The sequence below is a fragment of the Crocodylus siamensis genome, chromosome 12 (assembly GCF_052110815.1).
Source record: "Crocodylus siamensis isolate JL-2025a chromosome 12, ASM5211081v1, whole genome shotgun sequence".
NCBI lineage: Eukaryota > Metazoa > Chordata > Crocodylia > Crocodylidae > Crocodylus > Crocodylus siamensis.
The window spans coordinates 42,084,554-42,106,624 of record NC_143406.1 but is presented as its reverse complement, the minus strand read 5'-3'; the positions used below and the strand labels follow the sequence as shown (position 1 = coordinate 42,106,624).

Genomic DNA, 22,071 nt, shown 5'->3' with positions numbered 1-22,071 from the left:
GTGGCTCTGCTGTCTCCCTGTCTCAGACATGTTAAGTCCTTGCAAATTTGGTTGATTACAGGATATAGGTATAGGGTTTGGGACTCCAACACAACACGAGCTAGTGCTTGTTGTCTGGAAAGCTGGTGTTAATCCTTAATTCAGCAGTGTGTTCCTGAGCCAGGCTCAATGAAAACTCTTTCATTGTGATGACCTGGGAGAAGGTGAAGTGTCAGAGGGAGGGAAGAACATCTGCTGTAGGTAATGGGATGAAAAGAAATCTCGACAGACAATAAATGGAGAGAGAGGCTATAATGAGGCTCCTCAGTTTATGGCTTGCTATGTGAATGACTGCACACCACACCTGCTTGTCTTGTCACGTCTCCCTTGTATCCAAGTTAGAAACAGGTAAGCTTGATGTGGGATGATTTATAAAAGAGAAATATGGGACAATTTAAAAAAAAAAAAAAAAAAAAAAAAAAGCTTGACTCTTTAATCTTCAAGAAAACTTAGGTTGAAGGAAGCCCAGATTTCAGAGCATCTTCCCCTAAGAATAAGATGCCACTAGTTGAGAATCAATGACACAAGGAGAGGGTGAATGTGTAGAAGGGTGCGTTTGGGTGATACGAATCATTTGGAAAAATGAAGTCCACCGAGCTCCTTGGTTTCAGTGAAAGGGTAGTAAGAGCTTCTTGATATTTTTATTATTGTGCAGTTAGACTGGAGTCTTTTTAAACACTCTTTTAATTGAGGTCTCAAGCAGAAAGTCAATGATGTGTGTATACATATGTGTCTGCAGTTAGTTCTAATTTGCAAACTAATGTGGAAATAGGTCAGCCACGGAGAGAGCTGTTAAGGGAAGGCTGTGCCTGAGAAGGAAATTATTTTGAGGTTTGCAAATAGCTAACTTTGGCTCAAAATGACCAGCGAAACACACAAAGAGGGGAGGCTGGTGCCTTTGTTACATGAGAAGCCTAGTTTGTGTCTTCTCTGGAAGATGCTAGTGATGGGAGAATTAGTAAAACGAGGGCATCGAAGAATGAAGTCTGAGAAGCGAAAGGGTTTTTAGTTGGAATCGTTGAAACTTTGGGGTTTTTTTGAATACTTACTTCAGGTCAATGCCGTGTGTCTCTAGCCACAGCCATGTCTTCTGTGTTCTGTCTATTGGTTTTCCTGTCATTTCACATATTTTAGCTTTTTTTGTTGTTGTTGGTACAGATGAGGTAATAAATGGTGAAAATTTGCCTTTGGAAAGGGAAGTCTAACTGCAAAGTGAAACTTAATGATATAACTACTGCATATTGATGTAATCACCCCTTCAAAGAGAAGTAATGGTATCAAGCAACAGGGCACCAATAGGTTGTGTTAATTTTCATATTACCGTCTTCTCTGGAATGAATTCTGTAAAATCAATTTTCTCACTCTTTTTACTGCTTTATTATATACCTTCTGAAGGAGAAGACAGCTTTCTCGGTGGTTGGCCCAAGACGGTGGAATTGACTCTTGCAGGGACTTAGGGACCACCAATTATGCCACCTTCTGCTCTGCAAGTGAGGTGCATTTCTTTGTCTTTTTCTCTTCACAAATACATGTGTAGCTGTGTGTGTAATAGTAATAAAAAATCTATCTCACCATGTGTGCACATTTTTCCCCCCCGGGGGAAGATGAGGGAAAATGTACAACAGGTATTAGTCATGTTGCTTAATGTGCTACGGGAAGGCGCCTTGATATAATAATGAGACCAGCATGAGAATCTATATAAAAGAGTTTCAAAAGTGTTTGTCCAAGTAACAGATATAAAAGGTGTCGATTGTTCTGACTTCAGTAATAACAAATAACAATTGCCTTCTAGGTCTGTTGTTTTTTGGTAAGCTAATTTTTCTTTCACCTCATTTCCACTTAAAGCTACGGTTGTTCTTTTACCTAACATTTTGTTTTCTTGAAGCCTGAATTATTTAGCATTATATTTTATATGCTCTTGCTCTGAAATGAAATTTTGTCATGAATTTGCATTATATATTTTTGCATGCTAATTTAGATTGCTTTATATTAGGCCTATGCAAAGTGGCTAGTATTTGCTTTGGGTTTGGATTCGGCCAGTTTGGGGGACAGTGATTTGATTCGGTAATTCGAATTGCTGTCCCGAACTGACTCGACTGAATCTGATTCAGAGATTCGCCCACCGTTGAATTGGCCAAATTAAACAGGCCACATCCCCATCTCTGTCAATGGTTGCCCCTCCTGGCCCTGACTCCAGGCTCTTTAAAAAAAAAAAGAAAAAAGAAAAAAAACCCCGTACTCACCAGCTGCTGCCAGGTGGTGGTGGTGGTGGTGGCGATCTCTGCTGCCCTGTGCTGGAGGGTGCACAAGCCCTGACGGGCGCGGCAGCAGACAGTGAGTGGGGACTTTTTTTTTAAGAGCTGGGAGCTGGGGCCAGGCAGGGCAGCCATGGGGGGGGGCGGGTCTGGGAGAGTGGGTGGGGGTTGCGGAGTGCTCAAGGGGGGCTGGGGGAGGAGGTAGGTGATGGGGCCTGGCGGGGGTCCCCCCCATGGTCCTCTCCCTCCTCCCCCTCCCCCCCCCACTTGCCAGCACAGAGTCCAAGTCCAGGTCCAGCTCCCTGTGACGGGAAGTGGGGACTGCCCAAATCTCCGAATCGATTCAGAGAGCTTTGAATCAATTTGGTCTCCCCATTCCATTTGGATTCATTTTATTGGTCTCCCCATTCCATTTGGATTCAGAGACTCAGCTGTCAAACCGGGCCAGATCTCTGAATCGAATCAGCACCTGAAGCTTCACGCAGCCCTACTTTATATGTATACTAAGGCTCTGCAAAGCTTCAGTCCCTGATTCGATTCGGCAGAGATTTGGCCTGATTCGGTGGCTGAATCTCCAAATTGAATCAGGAGACCCTTTCCAAATCGATTCGGAGAGATTCAGAAAGATTTGGCAATTTGGACATAGACACAGTTTTAAATGTATTTTCTACGTACCTCAAGGTAGCAGGCAGCTTATGAATAGTGCAATGGTGGGGCGGACGGAGTGTCCCACAGGAGCGCAGGAGGCTCCCCAGCGTGCTCGGCTGCAGACCCAGAAGCACTTCTGGTCCTCTTCTGGTTCTGTCAGGGAGTGCAGCATCGAATCTTCAGATTCAGATTTGGCTGAATTGAATTAGGGACAGTGATCTGAATCAATGAATCGGATCACTGCCCCCGATTCAGGCTGAATCTGAATCCGAATCCAAAGCGAATACAGCCTGTTTTGCACACCCCTAATGTACACGTTTCAGTAAAGAAGTTGCATATTTTACAGTCTGATGCAGTAATGCAGTGTACAGACATCAGTCTGTTGTGAATGGACTCAATTACTTGGTCCTATGTGCTTCCAAGCCCTGTGGATCAGGGCAGAATCTGAGAATTATTTTCAGTTCTGGGACTTCAGGGCACACTCTCAGGCCTAGACCTTCTATGAGACCCTTTTTTAGATGGACCCTTTTTTAGATAGAGATACCTTCACCCAGCTTCTGTAGATCCTGACAACCAGTTTTGGAGGCTTATCCCCCTCCCCTCCTCAGTTGCTTGCATGTACTCTTCCATCTGAGCTGTTAGCACTCTGGATATTGTTTCTCCCATTGCAGATGAAATGACAGGAAACGCACTTAAAATTGACCTTACATTTTTAATTTACGCTTAAAACACGCTCAAACGATACCCCTAAAAATGTCAAGTCTTGAGATATCCTTTCCCCTGTTTTTGTACATTCTTGAGAGTCGTGGGTTATCTTTGTTTCAAGCTGGGCAGAATATGACTTGTCCTTTCTCCTCCAGGTCAATCTTACTTGTGGCAGTGATTAGCTTTCCCTCTCATCCATACCCCTCAGTAGGATTTCTCCTCTGTGTCTTGGGTCCATTCTGAGATGCTCCAACCACCCTCCCCATGTACACTTTGTCATGTTTGCCTGCCTTTAGATTCCCCTGTAGAAAAGAAATTGTTCCTTGGAGGTGGCTCAGCAGGAATTGTGACAATGGCCCAAAATTTCAGTCTTGGTGTTTTCTTCAAGGAAGGGTCAGACACCCTTCCTGTTAAGGACAGCTCTTGGAATTCATTACGGCACATGCTGTCAGATGAGGTTAGATGTATGGTCAGCACTCTATACAGAACTGAGCACATAATTTGATAAGCGTATAACCTGTTTTGCCATAACACCTATTCTTTATTACTTGATGCTTCTTATTGCTCATTATCATTGTAATATTATCTCTTTGCAATATATTTAAAAGCATCTAACCTAAAGCATTAAGCCAGACCCTAACTGCCAGAAAAATAAGTATGTCCTACATTAATATATTAACTTTGTAAGTAGTTATGTCCCATTAGTGTGTGTGTGTGTGTGTGTGTGTGTGTGTGTATGGGACATAACTATTTACGAAGCATAACATATTCGTGTAGGGGACATACTTATTTTTCTGGCAATGCGTATTATAACATTAAATATATGGGAAAGGTCTCTGCTTACTTGATATTTTAGTCAGATTTCTAGCATGCCTTCTATTTTCATAGATCATAGAAATGTATGGCTGGGAGAGACTCTAAGTTCATCCTTGACAGAAGCATGGTCTCTAAACCCTCCAGTGACTGAATTCCACAGCCTTCCTAGCTCACGCGCCCCAGCACTGACTATCTGTCTAGTTAGAAAGGTTTTCCTAATATCTAATCTAAATCCCCTTTTCTGCAAATTAAGCTGATTACTGCTCATCCTACTCTTGGTGCTCATGGAGAACAGTTGATTACTGTCCTCTTTATATCAAACTTCTATAATTCTCTATCCATTCCCTTTATTTAAAGACAGATATTATGTTTGTCCTTTTTGAGTCCTGTGGGACCTCGCCCCATCCTTTATGAGTTCTCGGAGATCATCATGAATACTTCAGAGATTGTTTCAGCTAGTTACTTGAGCACTCCAGGGTAAATTTCATCAAGGCCTGCTGAATTAAATGCATCTAATTTATCTAAATATTCTTTAACTTGTTCTTCCCCTGTCTTAGTGTGTGTTCTCACATTCCTTGTTAATAATTGTTAAATATCTGGTAACGATTAACCGATTTTTTTTTTTTTGTGACGATGGAAGCAAAAGAAGTCAGCAAACACTTCAGTCTTCTCTGGACCAGCTCAGGACTATGGCAGGGGGTACTGGAGAGAAGCTTGTTGCACCTACCCTCCCTTGGTTTTCCGCAGGACTGGATGTGATATGGCCACCTTAGTGCAGAGCTGCGCATGCCACTAAGCCTGTAGGAGCTTATGATATATATGCCCAATGCCACAGTACATCTTATTTGGGGATAATGCAGGCGGAAGAGACATGGCATGGTTCACTGTGTTCGCTCCCTTGATCGATTCAGAGGTGGTTTAGACAGGCCCTCTGTGTCATTTGTTGTTCGTTCACCACCTCCTTGTAATTTTGCTTGGGGCAGAAGTACTTGATTGAATTAAGCCTGATCGTGAATGATGATTTTTTTTTTTTAATGTTGAGACTCCATCCTTATTATTTTTCTAGTTTTGAAATTTCTTCTTGTTTGCATTAATTGGACTTAGGAATCTGAGGAGAAGGAGGAAAAAAAATCTTTGGTTGATTTCCTCATAATGAAAGAGTCTATTAACATTCTCCTTAAATCATCTTTAATTAAGCAAAAGGCAAGTCTAACGCCAGGAATGGGAACGCTTCCATACCATCAAAAAGGCACCGAGTGGAAAATATCATTACGATTTGTACTTTCCAAAGCGGCTCTTTCAGACTCCAATCCATGCAGAAGTGAGAGAGCAAGTGAGCAGTGTGTTTGTTTTTTGGATTAATAGTCGGAGTTCACTCATGTGGAAATAAAGCGGATTTTACTGTGACTAGAATCTGTCATTAAAAAGCCATTATCAAAACCAACCAGCACAATTCCTGCTCTGTTACTGCTAATGACAAAACAATCTCTTAAAATAAATAAATAAATTTTAGAGAAAGCCCAAATCTTTATATTTTCTTTTAGAGATTGGTGCAGAAGACTTAACAGAATAGGTCCTTGGTAAAGTAAGGCAGCTGAGAGATTTATTGATCAATAAAGCAGACAATTACAGCTTGTTTATAAAAGGAAAAAAAAAACCCATGGCCCTGTGAGCAACATTGAGACTTTTATAATGATAACTCTGGCATCCAGCTTGAAACTATAAAAGTCAATAGGAAGATATAGGATTTCAATAAAATTATGACACTAGATAAACTTTACCCTAGGAACAAATTTTCCCTGGGTATGTGACTGACTCCGGTTAGATTTGTAACTTTAATTTCCCTCTTATTGATTTTTTTTTTTTTTTTTTTTTCTTTTTTGACTCAACTAATTAGAAAGCCTGTGGTGGATCCTATATGTGTGCTTGGGGAGGGGTTAACCAGCACCAACAGCAATAGGGGGCAGCACTCTTACAACGAGTTTGTCGAATTGCTTTCTTAAACGTATTTTTTGTTGCACCTTTTTTTCCTCTAGTTGTATCCCCTGTTCACCCCAGGAACCCACGTCTCTTACTCCTATGCTTGTGTTATTGAAAGCCAAGGGCTGGGTTTGGGGACACTCAGTAGTACTACTTCGGTGATATGAGACTTTTGTTAACATCCAAGGCAAGAGCTTCGTTCATATGTTAGCAGCCAATCTTCCCCTAGCATCTGCCTGTAGGTAGAGGGGGTCACCAGCATTATTGTAGCTCCTGAAACAGTTGTCTTGTGCCTCTACTCTGGTCCAAAGTAACCTTCCCTTGCCTGTAGCTGTTCATTCCTGAAGAGACAGGTTACAACTTTAAATAAGAAATTAATATCCCAGGAAGAACTGGAGGTAAAAAATTGACTTGCCTTTATTTGAAGATTTGTGTTTATATGTTAACGTAGCTGATTTCCAGGAAATTGGGTCCAGCTTATGGCTGAGATCGCAACACAGATATAACGGCAGTTTACTCGGCGTATGGCAGTGAAAAGGCAAGAGTCCCTGTGACGGGTGTGCTATTAGCAGGGTTTGCTCATTCTGCCGCTGGTTTCTGCATCCTTCCTTTGTTCACAACTCGTTCTCCCCCTCCTTCCTTAGACTCCATTTCACAGCGATTAGATGTTTTTTAGGCTTCAGGTTTCTTCAGATTAACGAATGCAAGTGGGCCAACACATATGGCAGGTTTAGATTGGGCTGTGCTATTTCCCAGGGTGAATTGCAATCATGAACAGGCCTGCATGGTGAAGTCAGTGGACGATTTTCTGGTGGGAGAGAATAAAAATGTAGAGTTAAGAGCCAGAGGAGTTATTGCAGGGGTGAGCAATTGTGCCAAAGGCACTTGGGTGGTGTGCAGGCAGGTGGTTTCCAAAAAACGAGAGAAACATGATAATAGATATGCTTCAGAAGTTGCACGCTGGGGCCACTTCGCAGTGACTCCATGTCCACTAAACTTTTGGAAAGGGCAACAACATAAAAGGCAAGGGTGGCAACACTGGCATCATTTGAAAGATTTCCAATGGGGCAACGGGGAGAGGCTGGCATTTAGTGACTAAGTGGGATTCCTCAGCAGATACAACTAGGTTGGGATTACATTTCAAGGAATATTTTTGGGAGCAGGACACTACTATGAGGATGCCCTTGCCTTGCTAGACTAATACTGTCTTGAGGAGCAAGGGAAGAGTTTTGAGTGGGTTGTTAGTAAGTGGGGATTCAGAAAATGGGGTTGGGGTCCATTTGTTGGGAGTGGAGAATAGAAATGTATGCAGGTTTAAGTGCAAGGGATATCGAAGGAGCCTGACAGAACTGCATTTATACTTTACACTTGAGAGGTGGTTGGTACCTGTCCTCCTGGGCCAGCATGAAAGTAGCTTTCCTTCAGTATATCTGTCAAGTCCATGCTGTTTGGTTTCATAGCTTAAGACAGGAGCTTCTGGTTTTACAGAAAAATCTCTTTTTTCTCATGCAGGTCTGAGCAAAGACCAGTAATTGGTTCTGATCATCATTTACGGTTAAGTCCTGTTTTCTTTTAATTAATTCAGTTCGTCCACCCGAAGGCTGTACTAGAGGCCCAGGCCCCTTTGTCTGCTGAACCAACCTCAGCCATCTTGCATAACTTTTCAGTGTGATGTGTGTTTTGCAGCCATTTCAGCAAGCACCCTAACCTGGCATCCTCGCATCCTGAGTTTGAATATTCCTTCCCCTTCCCAATCTGTTTCCTATCCCCCCCCCCAACTCACTGCGCACACAATGTATTTTAAAGACTTTGACATTTAAACAGCGAAGCAGAAGACTGTCTTGGCGTAGAAACTTGCTGGGATGAACTGGTAGCATCACATAGACTATTTCTGAAATATAGCCCTTTTCATTTTGGGAGGAGGAGACAATCCATTGTCATTCTGCAGTTTAGGTAAAATCCACTGATAACTCCTGACTGGCTGCCTCCCCAGGGGGTGGGTTACAGGAAAAACATTTCAGCAGTACTAAGCTTGGCAAACACGGGCAGATTTATCTCAATTATTTATAGGACAATGGTGTGGGCGTTCACATCACAGAGGTTCCTGTGGTACTTGAGGACACATTGTGAGGAGGCTCCTGCTGCCGGATTCCCAGAGGCATTGGCAGGAGGCACTGTCATAGGGAAGTCCACAGCCCTGATGTCCAAGATGTTGTCACTTGTACAGTATTTCAGAATAAATGTTGAATAAGTAGCCTGGTCTGGAATCAGAGCTGCACAACTGTAGATACTAAATTATCTCTTGCTACTGCCTTGGTATCCTTTGGTTTAGGGGAACTTGCAGGTCCAGCTCCATGGATGCACCAAGCCATGTGATGTGTTACTATGGCTAAATGCAGAAATTTGGGGATGTTAGAGGGAGGTCAGACCAGGTTCAAAATGGCCACCCAATCTAACTTGGTTGACCTCAGGTGCAGACCTTACACTTAGACTTAGTCTCAGTGATCAGAAATCAGTCTAAACCCTTACAGTGCAGCAGTTCTGTGCACACAGACTGGTCTCGAAATAGGAGAACCCCGTCTGTGATAGGCCTGGATCGATGTCGTTTCAGATGTACTCGATCGAGGTGAGACCGGGCACAGAACTTCTGTACAGTGACCTGCCCAGCCCTGGGGCTGGGAAAGCCTGGCCGCTCACCCCAGCCCCGGGCGGCACTTCTCAGCCCTACCCAGCACGCGGCTATTCTTAACCCTCAGCACCTCCATCTTCCTCCCAGCCAAGCAACCCCCCACCCCCCCATCCCCACAAGCTGCTCTGGGTGCTGCCTGATTTTTCAGTATGCTGGGAGCCAAGCAAGTAAATATTGGTGGGAGGAGACGTGGGGATGTAGGTTGTCCAGGGGGCTAAAAATAACCCCTGATCCCCTGCCATGAGCCCTCCTGATCCCACCAGAGCCCCCCCCCCCCCCCGAACCCCAGCAACCTCCCCTGAATCCTGGCTGTCCCCACCATGATCACTCTTGCAGATCCTGCTTGACCCCCATTCCCTGCATAGACCCTCAGTTCTCCCCTACACCCAGCCTGCTTGCCTCCCCTCATCCCCCCCACTATTTCCTCCATTCCCCTTATTTTAGATCAGGTGGCCATTGTGAATGCAGTCTAAAGTCCCCCTACTCTCCCTGAATGTCTGCACTTAATCTCTGATAGGGTGAATATGCAAAGGGAGGAGTAGGCCATGCAGAAGATCCTCCTAAGAATGTGTGCTCTTTGATTTTTTTTTTAACCCCCCCCACCAATGGATCTTGCTTATTTGCCTCGCTCTGCTCTCTAATCTGAATTCCCCAGCATCTAAGTTCCCCGACATGATTAAAGGTGATCAGATACCTCATCAGCCAGCTAATCTCTATATGCATATCTCAGTGTAAACAGGAATCTCTTGTTAAACGTGCCTGACCTTTTGCATTGCCGTTCAGCACGTTGCCCTCACTTCTCTCCATCAATATCTCAGAAGCAGGTAGCACGGGTGTCTGGGGTTGCCGATGTACGGTCAATATTTTAACAGAGAGCTATCATTGGAAGTTTCCTTTGGTCTGTGATGAAACGTGCATATCAGGAGAGTGGATTTTATGTAAATTGGGAAAGAATTAAATAGGGTCCCACTTATACAAGACCCATTTCTTATAACTGCCAGCAAGGAGAGAAAGAGTGGCTGTAGGCAAACACATTTTTACATGCACCCCATTCTGGGGGAGAGATTTATGATGAGCACAGAATATGTCAGTGTTCAGCTCTGTTTGTGTAACATAGGTGAAGTGTCAGAGGCCTTGAAGAGCAGATTTGTTTCCAGGGGATTTTGTTTAAAACATTGGCTATTTGGTACAGTCTAATTTATCTGCAGGCCAGGCCGCTCTTGATCTGCTCTGCTATCTGGTACCAGGTAAACCAGTACGGCCTATTCCATGGTCAGGTTGTCAGCGACTAAACTGACACCCCAACCTGGGCTAGCCTGGGTGAGGAGGGTGCGTGGACACGCAGCAGGACTAAAAACAAGACCTGTCAAAGGGCGGATGAGCTCCCTGTGAGCCAATGGCCATCTATACCTGGAGAGGAGATGGGTGCCAATCAGGTCAATTTGTCCAAAGAATTGCCACTGATGCACAGATCTAAGGTGCCCCAACAGTTGCACCCGCCTCAGGACTGCTTTGACTTGACAGACTAATTCAATCCAAAGCTAAAAAAAAAAAAGAAAAGAAAAAGTTAGAATATTGCTGTGAGCCCCAGTTCTCTTAAGCAAAGAAAGGGTGATGCTATCACTTTAGGGAATTCACCCCTCCTCCCCCTTCCGATTAAAGAACAGGAGCACTTTTCATTAGAAGAGTTTTGCAGTCATTTGAACCTCACCCTTCATGGTGTAAGATCCCCTGATTCAGCTTCAGTATAACTCACTGCTTCTTCTCAAGGCAGCCATACTGACACTGAACAGTGTCTCTGGGAAATAATTTCTGCTTGAGAGCTCTGTTTTTACTTGTTGTTGACAAAAGGCAGGGATGATAGTGTATGCCTGGTGCCTTCCTTAAGGAATGTATATGTGTATGTACAGCAATACATTTTTTCTACTCCTACAGCAGTGCAATTTTATTAGAGCTTTCAGTTTATGTGGGTATAAGATCTGTACATACCAGTGAGCAGTAGGAAATAGACATTTTTAGGGAGAAAGGGTGTTTTCCATCACCTAAGTCAGCAGTAGTGAAAAATTATAAACTTTGGATGTCCCTGTTGGAAGCTGCTACCACCTGGGTCTAGTAGAAGCTCTAACTGGGTTGTTTCTCCCATTTTTTAACAGGAGCGTGATGGAATGAGAGCAATTTTGGAGTCCTACGACAGCGAGCTGACCCCGTCGGAACATTCACCGCAGCTGAGCCGCCGCATGCGCGAGGCAGAAGAAATGGTGCAGAAGGTGCACGCGCACAACACTGAGATGGAGGTAGGAAAGAGGTGCTGTGCTCCAACCCTGGCACGTGCTTACTTCAATGACAAACACATTTGTTAATGTAGATTGAAGTTTGTCCTGTGGTATCTTGTGCTTCCCCCCTTTTCTTTCCCTCCCCCCCCCCGCAGTATGTTAAGATCAGCAAAACTTAAAACTTCAACCCTTAATAGCTACAGTTATTTTTCTTTATTGGTCACTTGATCTTCACTCTGAAAGCTGGCCATAGCCAGCGGCAATTATTTGAGATCATTTCAGCTGTATTTTTATATTACCTATGGCTCTGTTGAATGATTGGAGGGATTAGTTGGAATAGCTCAACAGGATTGTGGTTATGATGCAGGCAGTCTAAAAGGGCCAGATACTAGAGGCAGAGCTTTGTGCACTTCTCTTCCTCAGTTGGTCCAAAAGTAGGTTCAGAGAGGCATGAGCTTTGGCAGGCCACAACCTTCTTTGTCAGATGCTAAGCAAGTAGGTTGTTGGTTACCAAAGATCATGCCTGTCTGAACCAGGTAGTCTCTAAGGTGCCACTCTGCCTGACTTCAGACTAACAGAGCTGACCACCTCTGTGATCCTAGTCGGTGTGACTAAAGCTGAAGCGGTCCTTCCAGAAGGTCTCAGTTTGATTTTGTGTTGTATAGGTTGTGTCAGTAGTGGGGTGCAGGAGTCATCTTGCAGTGGATAATGGCAGCAGCTAATTGTTCTTCCTGTGGAGTGAGCTAAATGTTAGGGGTGTACGAAGTGGGCCCTATTCGATTCGGATTCGGCCCAAATCAGGGACAGTGATTCTGTACCTTGATTCAGATCACACTCCATGTGTCCCAGTATCTCGGCACTCGCAAGCCCCTGCTACTTAGAGGTATGTAGAAAAAACATTTACACTTGTCTCTATGTCCAAATCTCTGAATCTTTCCAAATTGATTCGGAGAGATTAAAGGGTTGTCTGATTCGATTTGGATTTGGAGATTCGGCCACTGAATTTCCACCAAATCAAATCAGGGACCAAAACTTCACACAGCCCTACTAAATGTTTCTGAAGGACAGCTTTTTTTCAGTATGCTTTTAACAGAAGAATGTAAGTATGTGTTTCAGGGCATTGCTCAAAGAGCACACAGGTAAAGGTATGTGGCTGTTTGTCTTGACTCTTATTTCCTAGGGTTCAGAAGTTTGAGCTTTGCCAAATTCACCATTTTGCCAGAGGTCTGATGCCAGTGGGCAACTTTAACTTTGTAGTAACCAAGTTGTCACTGAATTTTCTTCCATTTTTCTTTTAAATGAAAGAAGACTTGTAGCAGTCTGATTATTTAGGCAGCTGTAATTTTCACGTACATTTGGAGTTGCAAAACCTGCCATGCTGTTTGATCCGTAATTACTTTTCCTTCTTTATGTTTTGTCACATTGGAAAGAGGGCTAGGGCTGTTCATGGAAACATTGGGTGTATATAGTTGCTAAGAGACTAGTGACATCACAGACTTGTTCAGCACAAGAGTGGCAAAAAAACCAAAGCCCATCTTAGCTGTGTTTATACAACAGCTTTTAATGGAGCAAGCACAGGTGCAGCCACATCTATTAGGACTCTCAAATGCAAAAAATCTTGTTGCCCAGGCTTTAAGATACTGTTTTCTTTCTTAGGAGTAACAAGCCAATGAGTAGGACTACTGTCTAGAGAGCTGCTCCTAACAGTTTTAAACAAAGGTTAAAGCTGCCAGGATCCTTTGGAAAATCTGTGAAGAATGTGGATCTGTTACAAGTACTGTATGTCTCAGCTTGCTCACTTGCTATACCTTAGCCTACACCTCCAGCTTTTGCTGTGCCTCTGCTGACTGAAGAAAGACAGCTTGTCCTACCAGCTAAAGCTGCATGTAGATGCTCCTGTGTCTAGACAGTTGCCGCGGTCCATTTGGCAGCTGGCTCCTTTTCCAAACGCCTGTCACATACTCTAGCGGCTCAGGTTGTTGAGTGGAGCTGTGCAGAACCAGCAGAAGCACGTTGTGGCAGTTTGGGAGCAGCAGGCCACAGCTTCTGGTGGTAGAGAGAGGTCAGGATGGGCTATCTGAATGGGTGGAGTTTAGTAAGAAGAACCTGTTAAGACAAACGAGCAGATAATAAAGTGCCGTATTTTCTCACATCCAGGACACCCTAGAATAAGATGTGCACCTTGTTTTTGAAAGGCAGAACGAAAACAAAAAAAGATCTTTCCTTGTAGTAAGTAACTGAGCAGCAGCAGCGAGGGAGCTGAGCCAGCTCATTGTTCTGCTCCCTGTGGATCATGCACAAAGTTATTTTTGCATTTGCCTGGCAGAAGCTTAAACAGCAGAAACTGCTGTTACCATATTGCCTCAATTATAAGGTGCACTCTCATTTCCGGCAGCTGTTTTTGGGAAAAACCCAACATATGTTGTATATGAGAAAATATGATAATGCCCAGAGGTAAGGCACTTCAGGTAAGACAAGAGTGTTGAGAGCAGTGGTATGTCATTTATTGGGAAAATGCATCCAAGCATCAGCTAAAATTACCCAGTTTGATTGGCAGAGCTGAGGGCCGAAGCTCAAAAAGGCACAAAGCAGCTGAAATAAACTCTCTTGCCCTTGACGGGGAAGGGATTTCTGTTGTCAAGGGATTGCTTGTAGCAATTGGATGAAGTGAGTCAAGCTCTGTGGGATGGATCTGAGGCAGTTAGGATTGCCAGACTTTGAGGAAAATCGTAAGCTTTAAGTTGTTTTAGTCCTTCTCTGTGATTGTTGTTTGCCTTTCGGAGGAAAAAGGCACTTTATTTTGGAAAGAGCAGCTTTGGTTCTCTTTAATGGGCTTTTGGAAGGGATTTTCTTGTAGGTGCCAGATTCAGCTGGGCCAGCTGAGTTAACACTGTTGGAAGAGAGAGGCTGCGGCGGGGTCCAGCCTGAGCTGCTGGTGAGATACGAAGCCTGTCCCTTGAAGTCTTCGCTCCTAGGGGACCTCCCCCTGCCCTTCCACGACAGAGACTGCTTCCAAGCAGGAATTTTGCTTTTGCTTTTTCAGTGTGCCTGATTGTAGTTTTGGCTTCTCTCTCTTGGATCTCTGCTTTGTAACTTGGTGAATTTTTGAAAATCTTCAAGGCTTTTCCACAGGTTTGCAGCCCTCAGATTCTGAAAGGCTTTAAACCTTTTATAGAGTAAGGGTCAGGAAAAATAAAAAGGTGCCTTCCTTCCTTTCTTCTGTTTACATTGAACTAGTGAACAGTGCTACATGAGGAGTAGTTAAATGATTAAGGGGTGTAAGGAAAACTGCCAAAGGGAACTCAGTTCTCTTGAAATTTTAGCTGGGTGCGATATCACCATTCAAGGACTTGCCAGAATCAACCATCCAGGACCCGATAGTTCTTTTTGCCTGGACAAAGTGTGGCTTTACTCTCTATTTGATGGCATTTGTCCCTCTGTCCGTAATGTAGCTTTTGTGTGCTGCATCCAATCCATTCCAAAATGTTGGGGAATGTTCCAGGTGTCTATGAGCAGCAAGTAATTAATCATATTTGAGGAAAATACAGAAACTGGAAATGGAGGAGACCAAACTTACTTGCATCAGATTAGCAGAGCCAGCAGCTGCATCCATCTTTGTGGTTGTCTGTAAATCAAAGAACTGGCTGACGGCAGCTATTCATTCCAGCATGACATCACCTCCCACCCATGCTTGGGTGATTGTCTTGGTACAGTTTAATAATGATGACACTCTTAAGTCATTTCTCCATGACAAAATAAAAGAAATGAGAACCAGAGGGCATGAGCTAATAGTATACTGGGATGCATTAGCTGATACGTTGCGAGCAGGGCTAAGGAAGTGATGCTTCCTCTCTATTCAGCATCGGTAAGACACCATCTGGAGTACTGTGTCCAGTTCTGGGTGCCGCGCTTCAATGAAGACATGGAGCATCTTGAAAGGGTCCAGAGAAGGGCCACAGGGATGATGAAGGGCCTGGAGGATAAACCTTATGAGGAAAGACTAAGGGATCTGGGGCTGTTCAGCCCAGAAAAGAGAAGTCTGAGGGGGGATATGGCCATCTGTAAGTACGTAAGGGGTGAATATTGGGAGATGAGAGAGAAACTGTTCACTAGGGCGACCCAGGGGAGGACAAGGAGCAAAGGCCAGAAACTATTAGACAATGGTTTCAGGTTGGATGTAAGGAAGAAGAGTGACCAGAATCTGGAATAGTCTTCCCAAGCAGGTGGTGCGCTCCCCAGCCTTGGAAGTCTTCAGGGGGAGACTGGACTGACTCCTTGCTGGGATCATTTGATCTCAGCCATATTCCTGCCCAGAGCAGGGGGCTTGGACTTGATGATCTCTCGAGGTCCCTTCCAGCCCTTCATTTCTGTGATTCTTCAAGTCACTGGAACCCTGCACAGGGACTGATGAGAGATGCTGGGTGCAAGTGCTCACAAGCAAAGTTATGGTCGGCTCTAGGGGGCTGTGGGGAATCCTTTCTTTGTCCTGCTGAAACCAGTCTTTGGCTTTTGCATCTGCCCGTCCTGTGCACTCTGTAGTTTTTTGCTGTTAAAAAGTCATTGGTGGTGGTGGGAATATGACATCAAATATAAGTCAGAAAAGCATGTCCTTGCCAGCTGGATAGTTATATGAGCAGTAAGTACCAGTTGTTATCCTCCCTTTTCTCTCTTCTCTTTTACTTTGTTTCGGTGCTTAGATTATAAATTCTTTGAGGCAGAAATCTTGTCGTCTTGTGTACTTTGTGCATATGCGTAGTGTATCAACTCCTCACAGGTGTTTCAGCTCCAGGCACATTAAAAGATTTACATCAAACAATTGCAATAAAATATGCCCTAGTGCCCACTCATCCATCACACACAAGAAACCTCACATCTCCTGTATTATTTTCGAACCCACAAAATGTCTTCTGAAACATCATACTTTATCTCCCAAGTAAGTTCTTCTGTTTCCCCAGTTAAATCTTGGGAGGTCAAGTATATCTTGCAAATGTATCAGACTGTGCTTGATCTGGCAGACGAAAGGGCATGCAAATTCATTGATGTTAGGGTCAGAATTGACCTCAGTAGGTCATTGAGTCTGACCCCCTGCCCTGAACAGGGAAGAGCGCTGGGGTCAGATGACCCTAGCTAGGTGCTTGTTCAGTATAGGTGCTTGTCTCCTCTTGAAGACCCCCAGGGTAGGGGAGAGCACCACCTCCCTTGGAAGCCCATTCCAGATTCTGGCAACCCTTGCTGTGAAGAAGTTCTTTCTAACATCCAACCTAAATCTGCTCTCCATCAATTTGTGGCCATTGTTCCTAGTTACTCCAGGGGGTGCCCTAGTAAATATAGAGTGTCTCCTACTCCCTGCTGCCCTCCCCTGATGAATTTATAGAGAGCCACAAGTTCACCTCTCAGCCTTCTCTTGCGGAGGCTGAAGAGATCTAGGTCCCTCAGTCTCTCCTCGTAGGGCCTTGCCTGCAGGCCCCCAACCATACGATCGGCCTCCTCTGGACCCTCTCAAGATTCTCCGCATCCCTCTTGAAGTGCAGCACCCAAAACTGGATGCAGTACTGCAACTGCATGCCTAGAGGGGAAGCATCACCTCCATGGACCTGTTTGTCATATATCTGCTAATGCATGATAAAGTGCAGTTAGCTTTGTTGATCACTTAGTCACATTGACGACTCATGTTCATCTTGGAGTCAACTATGACTCCAAGATCCCTTTCTGCTGCTGAGAAGGTCATCCCCCAGCCTGTAAGTGTGTTGGTGGTTCTTTTTTGCCCAGGTGCAGCACTTTGCTCTTGTCTTTGCTGAACTGCATCCTATTTTGTTCTGCCCATTTTTCCAACCTGTCCAGATTCGCCCCTACCCTTTGATGTGTTAATTTTGCCCCATAATTTGGTATCATCTTGGACAGGGTGCTCTCCATGCCTTTGTCCAAGTCCCTGATGAAGACAATGAATACCACCAGTCCAAGGACCAAGCCTTCCAGGACTCCACTGTCCACATCTTTTCAGGTCGATACCAACCTGTCCATCACCACTCTCTGTGCACAACCCCTAAGCCAGTTTGCAAACCCACCTGACTGTGTAATCATCCATGTCACCGCCTGTCAGTTTACTTATGAGAACAGAATGAGATACCATATCGAAGGCCTTTTTAAAGTCTAGGTAGATGACATCTACCTCGACTCCTGCGTCTAAGCATTTTGTGACCTGGTCATAAAAAGAAACAAAGTTAGTCAGGCAGGATCTACCTGTAATGAACCTGTGCTGATTTTCCTTTCAGCATTATTTCCCCTGCTGGGCTCCCACAAATGTGATCCTCAAAGATTTTTCCCAGAGGTTTCCCAAGGATAGAGTTGAGACTAATTGGTCTATAGTTTCCCGGTTCCTCCTCCTTCCTCTTGAAAATAGGGACCACATTGGCCTTTTTCCAGTCCTCTGGGACCTGACAGGAGCACCATGAGTGCTCAAACAGCCATGCCAGTGGCTCTGCTATGACACTGGCCAATTCCTTCAGCACGCCCGGATGAACTTCATCCAGGCCTGCTGATCTGAACACATCCAGCCCCTGCAAGCTCCCCATCACTAAGTGCGCTAACAGTTGGTGGGCTCAGGTCCCTCCTGTGTCTATCTGTGGTTCAGTTGGGAGATTTGTCTTGGTCTATGTCTACAAATATTGATGCAAAGAACTCATTGAAGAGCTCAGCTTTGTCCCCCCTCTCTGTTGCCAGTTGTGCTGGTCTATTCTGTAGGGGTCCTATGCTACCCTGCATCTTCCTTTTGCTCCCTATATACCTGAAGAAGGACTTTTTGTTGTCCTTTAATTTTTGTCGCCCATCTAAGCGCTAATCTTGCTTTGGCCTTCTTAACTGATTCTCTGCAAGTGCAAGCCAGGGAGGTATACTCCTCCTTGGTAGCTACCCCCTTTTTCCACACCCAGTATACCTCTTTCTTTGCCTTTGGGCTTTCCTGGACTTCCCTGTTCAGCCAAGAGGGCTTCTTGGCCCCTTTGCCCCCTTTATGCACAATGAGATTGTCTCCTGCGCTCGTAGGATCATTCCCTTGAGCAACAACCACCCTTCCCAGACCTCCATTTCACCAGTGCTCTTGAGCTTTAACGCCTTGCCAAGTAATCTCCTGAGCACGCTGAAGTTAGCCTTCTGAAGTCTAGCACTTCAGCCCTGCTGGTTAGTTTACCCACTCTTTGCCAGAGAGTGAATTCAATCAATTGATGGTCACAATCCCCTAGTTTACTTTGTACCTGCAGATCCCCCACCAGGGCATCCCCTGTAGCTATCACCAAGCCCAGCAAGGCGTTTCCCCTAGTCAGATTGTGTACCTCCTGCATTAGGTGGAGGTCCTGTATGCAGGTTAAGAACCTATGTGAGCAGTTATATTTGGCTGACTGCTCCTCCCAGCAGATGTCTGGGTAGTTTAGGTCACCTATGACAGCCATATCTCTCGACCGTATGGCCTCTGAGAGCTGCCTGGAGAATTCCAGGTCTAGCTCATCCTCCTGATGTGGTGGTCTAGAGTAGACCCCCACTACCAAGTCCCTTTCTCCCCAACCCCCTTGTATCCTGACCCACAGTATCTCGGTTTGGACCTCCTCTGATCCCATCTTGATTATAGAGGATGTGTATTCTTAGTCCAAGGGACTCCTGCTGAGAACACTGTGTACCAGGAAGACATCAGCTTGAAATGATCTGAAATGCCGTGATAGCTCATGGAGAGTATGGTATGTTGCAACCAGAAGCCAAACCCGTTAGGGCTTTATACATCAAAACGCACCAAATCTCCTCTGGAGTTGACCACCACCCATCCTCTATTCCAGATATAATCAGATCTTAAAAAGTAGCCCAACACTTTCTGCATTACCACAATTTCCAGGTCCCTTAAAGGTGTACCTTTTGCTAGTATGGAATGAGCTGATAAATACAGTTTGAGTAGCATCTGTCATCTAAATGGGATCAGGACTCTCATACTAAACTGTTGCAGATAGTTGAGTATTAATAAATGAGTAGCCGAGTAGAGTCTGTGTTTGGACACGTATTGAACAAACATATGCCCTGAATAACTTGTTTTATATTTTGCTGCCGTCTGGTTGCAAAAATTCAGGAATGCTCCTCTCCAAAGGACTGAACCTAAAATAGGCATAAGAAAAATGCCGTGAAGAATGGTGGCAGAAGAAACCAGTGGAGTATGGATGTCTACCTCAAGCAGTTAATGACACATCCTTTGCTACGTTCTTAAACGTATGTTTTGGCGAGCATTAAGGACTAACAAGGGATGACTGTCTCTACAGAGCTCGAATTGGCATGGTACCTAAATGCCTAAAATAAACAGAATCCAAGCTGTGTTTGTAGCATGTAATGGATTTTCATTTTGACAGGCAACTGTGACATGGCAGTGTTTGTACCGATCCCTGTCATGATAAATTTTTGCTTCCCCAGCATTTGCTAATCCAAATGTTCATGTGAACAGGACAAAGCAAAAGGCTTCCTGACTAGGTCTTCTGCTCCTTGCAGTGATTATTGTGACAAAGCCCTGATGTGGGGTTCAAGGCTTGAAAGTTTAACTCCGGCTGCACAAAGGAGAAATCATCATAAATATAACTTCATTAATAGCCATTTTATTACGACACATTTGGCTCCACATGAAACTTTAATGAAGAGAGATTTGCAGGGAAGACTCATGCTGACACCTTCAATAGTCTCCAGCATTTTTTACATTGAGGGATTTATACTGTCGGTGAGCACCATATGTACTCTAATCAGTTAATTATGAGCCTGACAGTATCAGCACATGAAATGCCATATGTTCGGATTCTGTTCACTAGAAACATCAGGGGCTCTGCTAGTGACCTCAAAACTCATTGACCAAATATTATCAGCTTATCTGTACCTAATAGCTATGGCGCATCTGCTGGTCATGGAGTCTGGGCATTGCTGATGCTTGTAATGTTAGTCACAAAACTGATTTTTGCAAAGTGAGTTACTTAGAAGTCACCCCTGTGGTTAAAGTGCTTAAAATTTATGTGGAGGGGAAGTAAAACATTTATCTGAACAGTTAACAGCGTCTTCTCAGCTCTTATCCAAACTTCTCCATTATTTCTTCGTTTCGTCACCTCCTTTTCCCACTTTCATTTTAACCCATCATTTATTCTCTAGACTTATCTTCCATCTCATTCCTCCTAGACTCTTCCAGACCTCTATCACTCTCTTTCCTTTACACTATATTGTTTTTTATTGGGATTTGGGCATTTTTGTGAAGATCGAACCTGACAAGAGAAACTTCTTCTTTTCTGTGGGAGGGAGAGAAGCTTGTTTTAACTTTCAAATTCTTTCTTCTCCCTGCCACCCCACCTTTCTGCACCATTTTCTTCTGTGACATCTGCAGCTGGCAGATGAGTACTTTGAGAAGTCTTCTCTGCTCGCTCTGGGTGCCCGTCAGGAACAAGTCCCAGTCACTGGAGCTTTCCTGCCACTCCAGAGTGTTGCCTCCTTCACTCTTCCAGCCCACTGCTGTCACTGAATCATCTCGTCTGTGGCTCAAAAGGGAGAAAACAGATTCCCTCTGGAGGCTATGCTAATGTGCTCCATGCCTCAGCGACCACTGAGCACTGAAGCAGTCACGGAGTTGGCTGTCTTCTTCTGACAGAGCAAATGTCTCACCTAAATAGCACTCCTATCATGAACACTTTGGCACCTTTGGTAAATTTGAGCCCTTCTACAAGCTAGCGCTTTATGTTCATTTACTCTGCTGAAGGGGAGTGAAGGTTGAATATCTTGTCTTCAGTGTATATGGAATATATTATCATGCGTTCTCTTTCCACTTCTGCACGCTGCATCTTCTTTTTGATATTAGCAGATTTGTCAGGTCTCTAGTCCATCAGTGTCCTGCTTCTCCCATTTCCTTTCATCTATCAATGATGATTGTTTTGAAGTGGTTTGCATAGTTGCGCAGACTTAATCTCCCATGATGTCCTCATGGTTAAGCTGGGGAGCTGCAGCCTTGCCCCCTCACGGTTTGATGACTAGGGAACTGGCTTTGGGGTCAGCCCCAATGAGTACTAGTCAATGAGAGTGAATCAGTGTGGTGCAAGGTGACCAGTGGAGTCCCTTAGGGCTCAGTTCTTGGGTTCATACTGTTCAGCATCTTCATCTGGATTCAGGCGTCAAGTGCGAACTGGTAAAGTTCACAGACAACACTAAATTATGGGGGAAGGTGGTCACGCTAGAAGACAGGCTGGGGATACAGACTGACCTGGACACCCGGGCAAGGCGGGTGGACCAAAACCTGATGGCATTTAATGTAGGAAAGTGAAGGTTGCACCACCTTGGGAGGAACAACCAGCATCACACTTACAGGCTCGGCAGTGCTATGCTCACTAGCACCATGACTGAAAGAGACTTGGGGGTTTTGATTGACCACAAGACTAACACGAGCCACCAATGCAATGCCATGGCCGGCAGTGCTAACCAGACTCTGGCATGCATCCATCAATGCATCTCTAGCAAAACCAGGGACGTCTTCTTCCCACTTTACTCAGCCTTGGTGGGGCCACAACTGGAGTACTGCATCTAGTTTTGGGCCCCCCAGTTCAGGAAGGACTTGGATAAGCTTGAGAGAGTCCAGAGGAGAGCCGCTCATATGTTCAAAGGCCAAAAGAGCAAA

General features: G+C 44.6%; 1 protein-coding gene across 3 annotated transcripts in view; it reads left to right on the top strand.

Moving 5' to 3' along the window:
- MAD1L1 (mitotic arrest deficient 1 like 1) overlaps positions 1 to 22,071 on the top strand; it is a 496,400-nt gene that overhangs the window by 214,147 nt on the left and 260,182 nt on the right. For all 3 annotated transcript variants that reach the window (XM_090024470.1, XM_090024471.1, XM_090024469.1), the window contains one exon: positions 11,286 to 11,426. In XM_090024470.1, the coding sequence (XP_089880596.1) occupies positions 11,286 to 11,426 (141 nt within the window). The remainder of the gene's footprint in view (positions 1 to 11,285; positions 11,427 to 22,071) is intronic.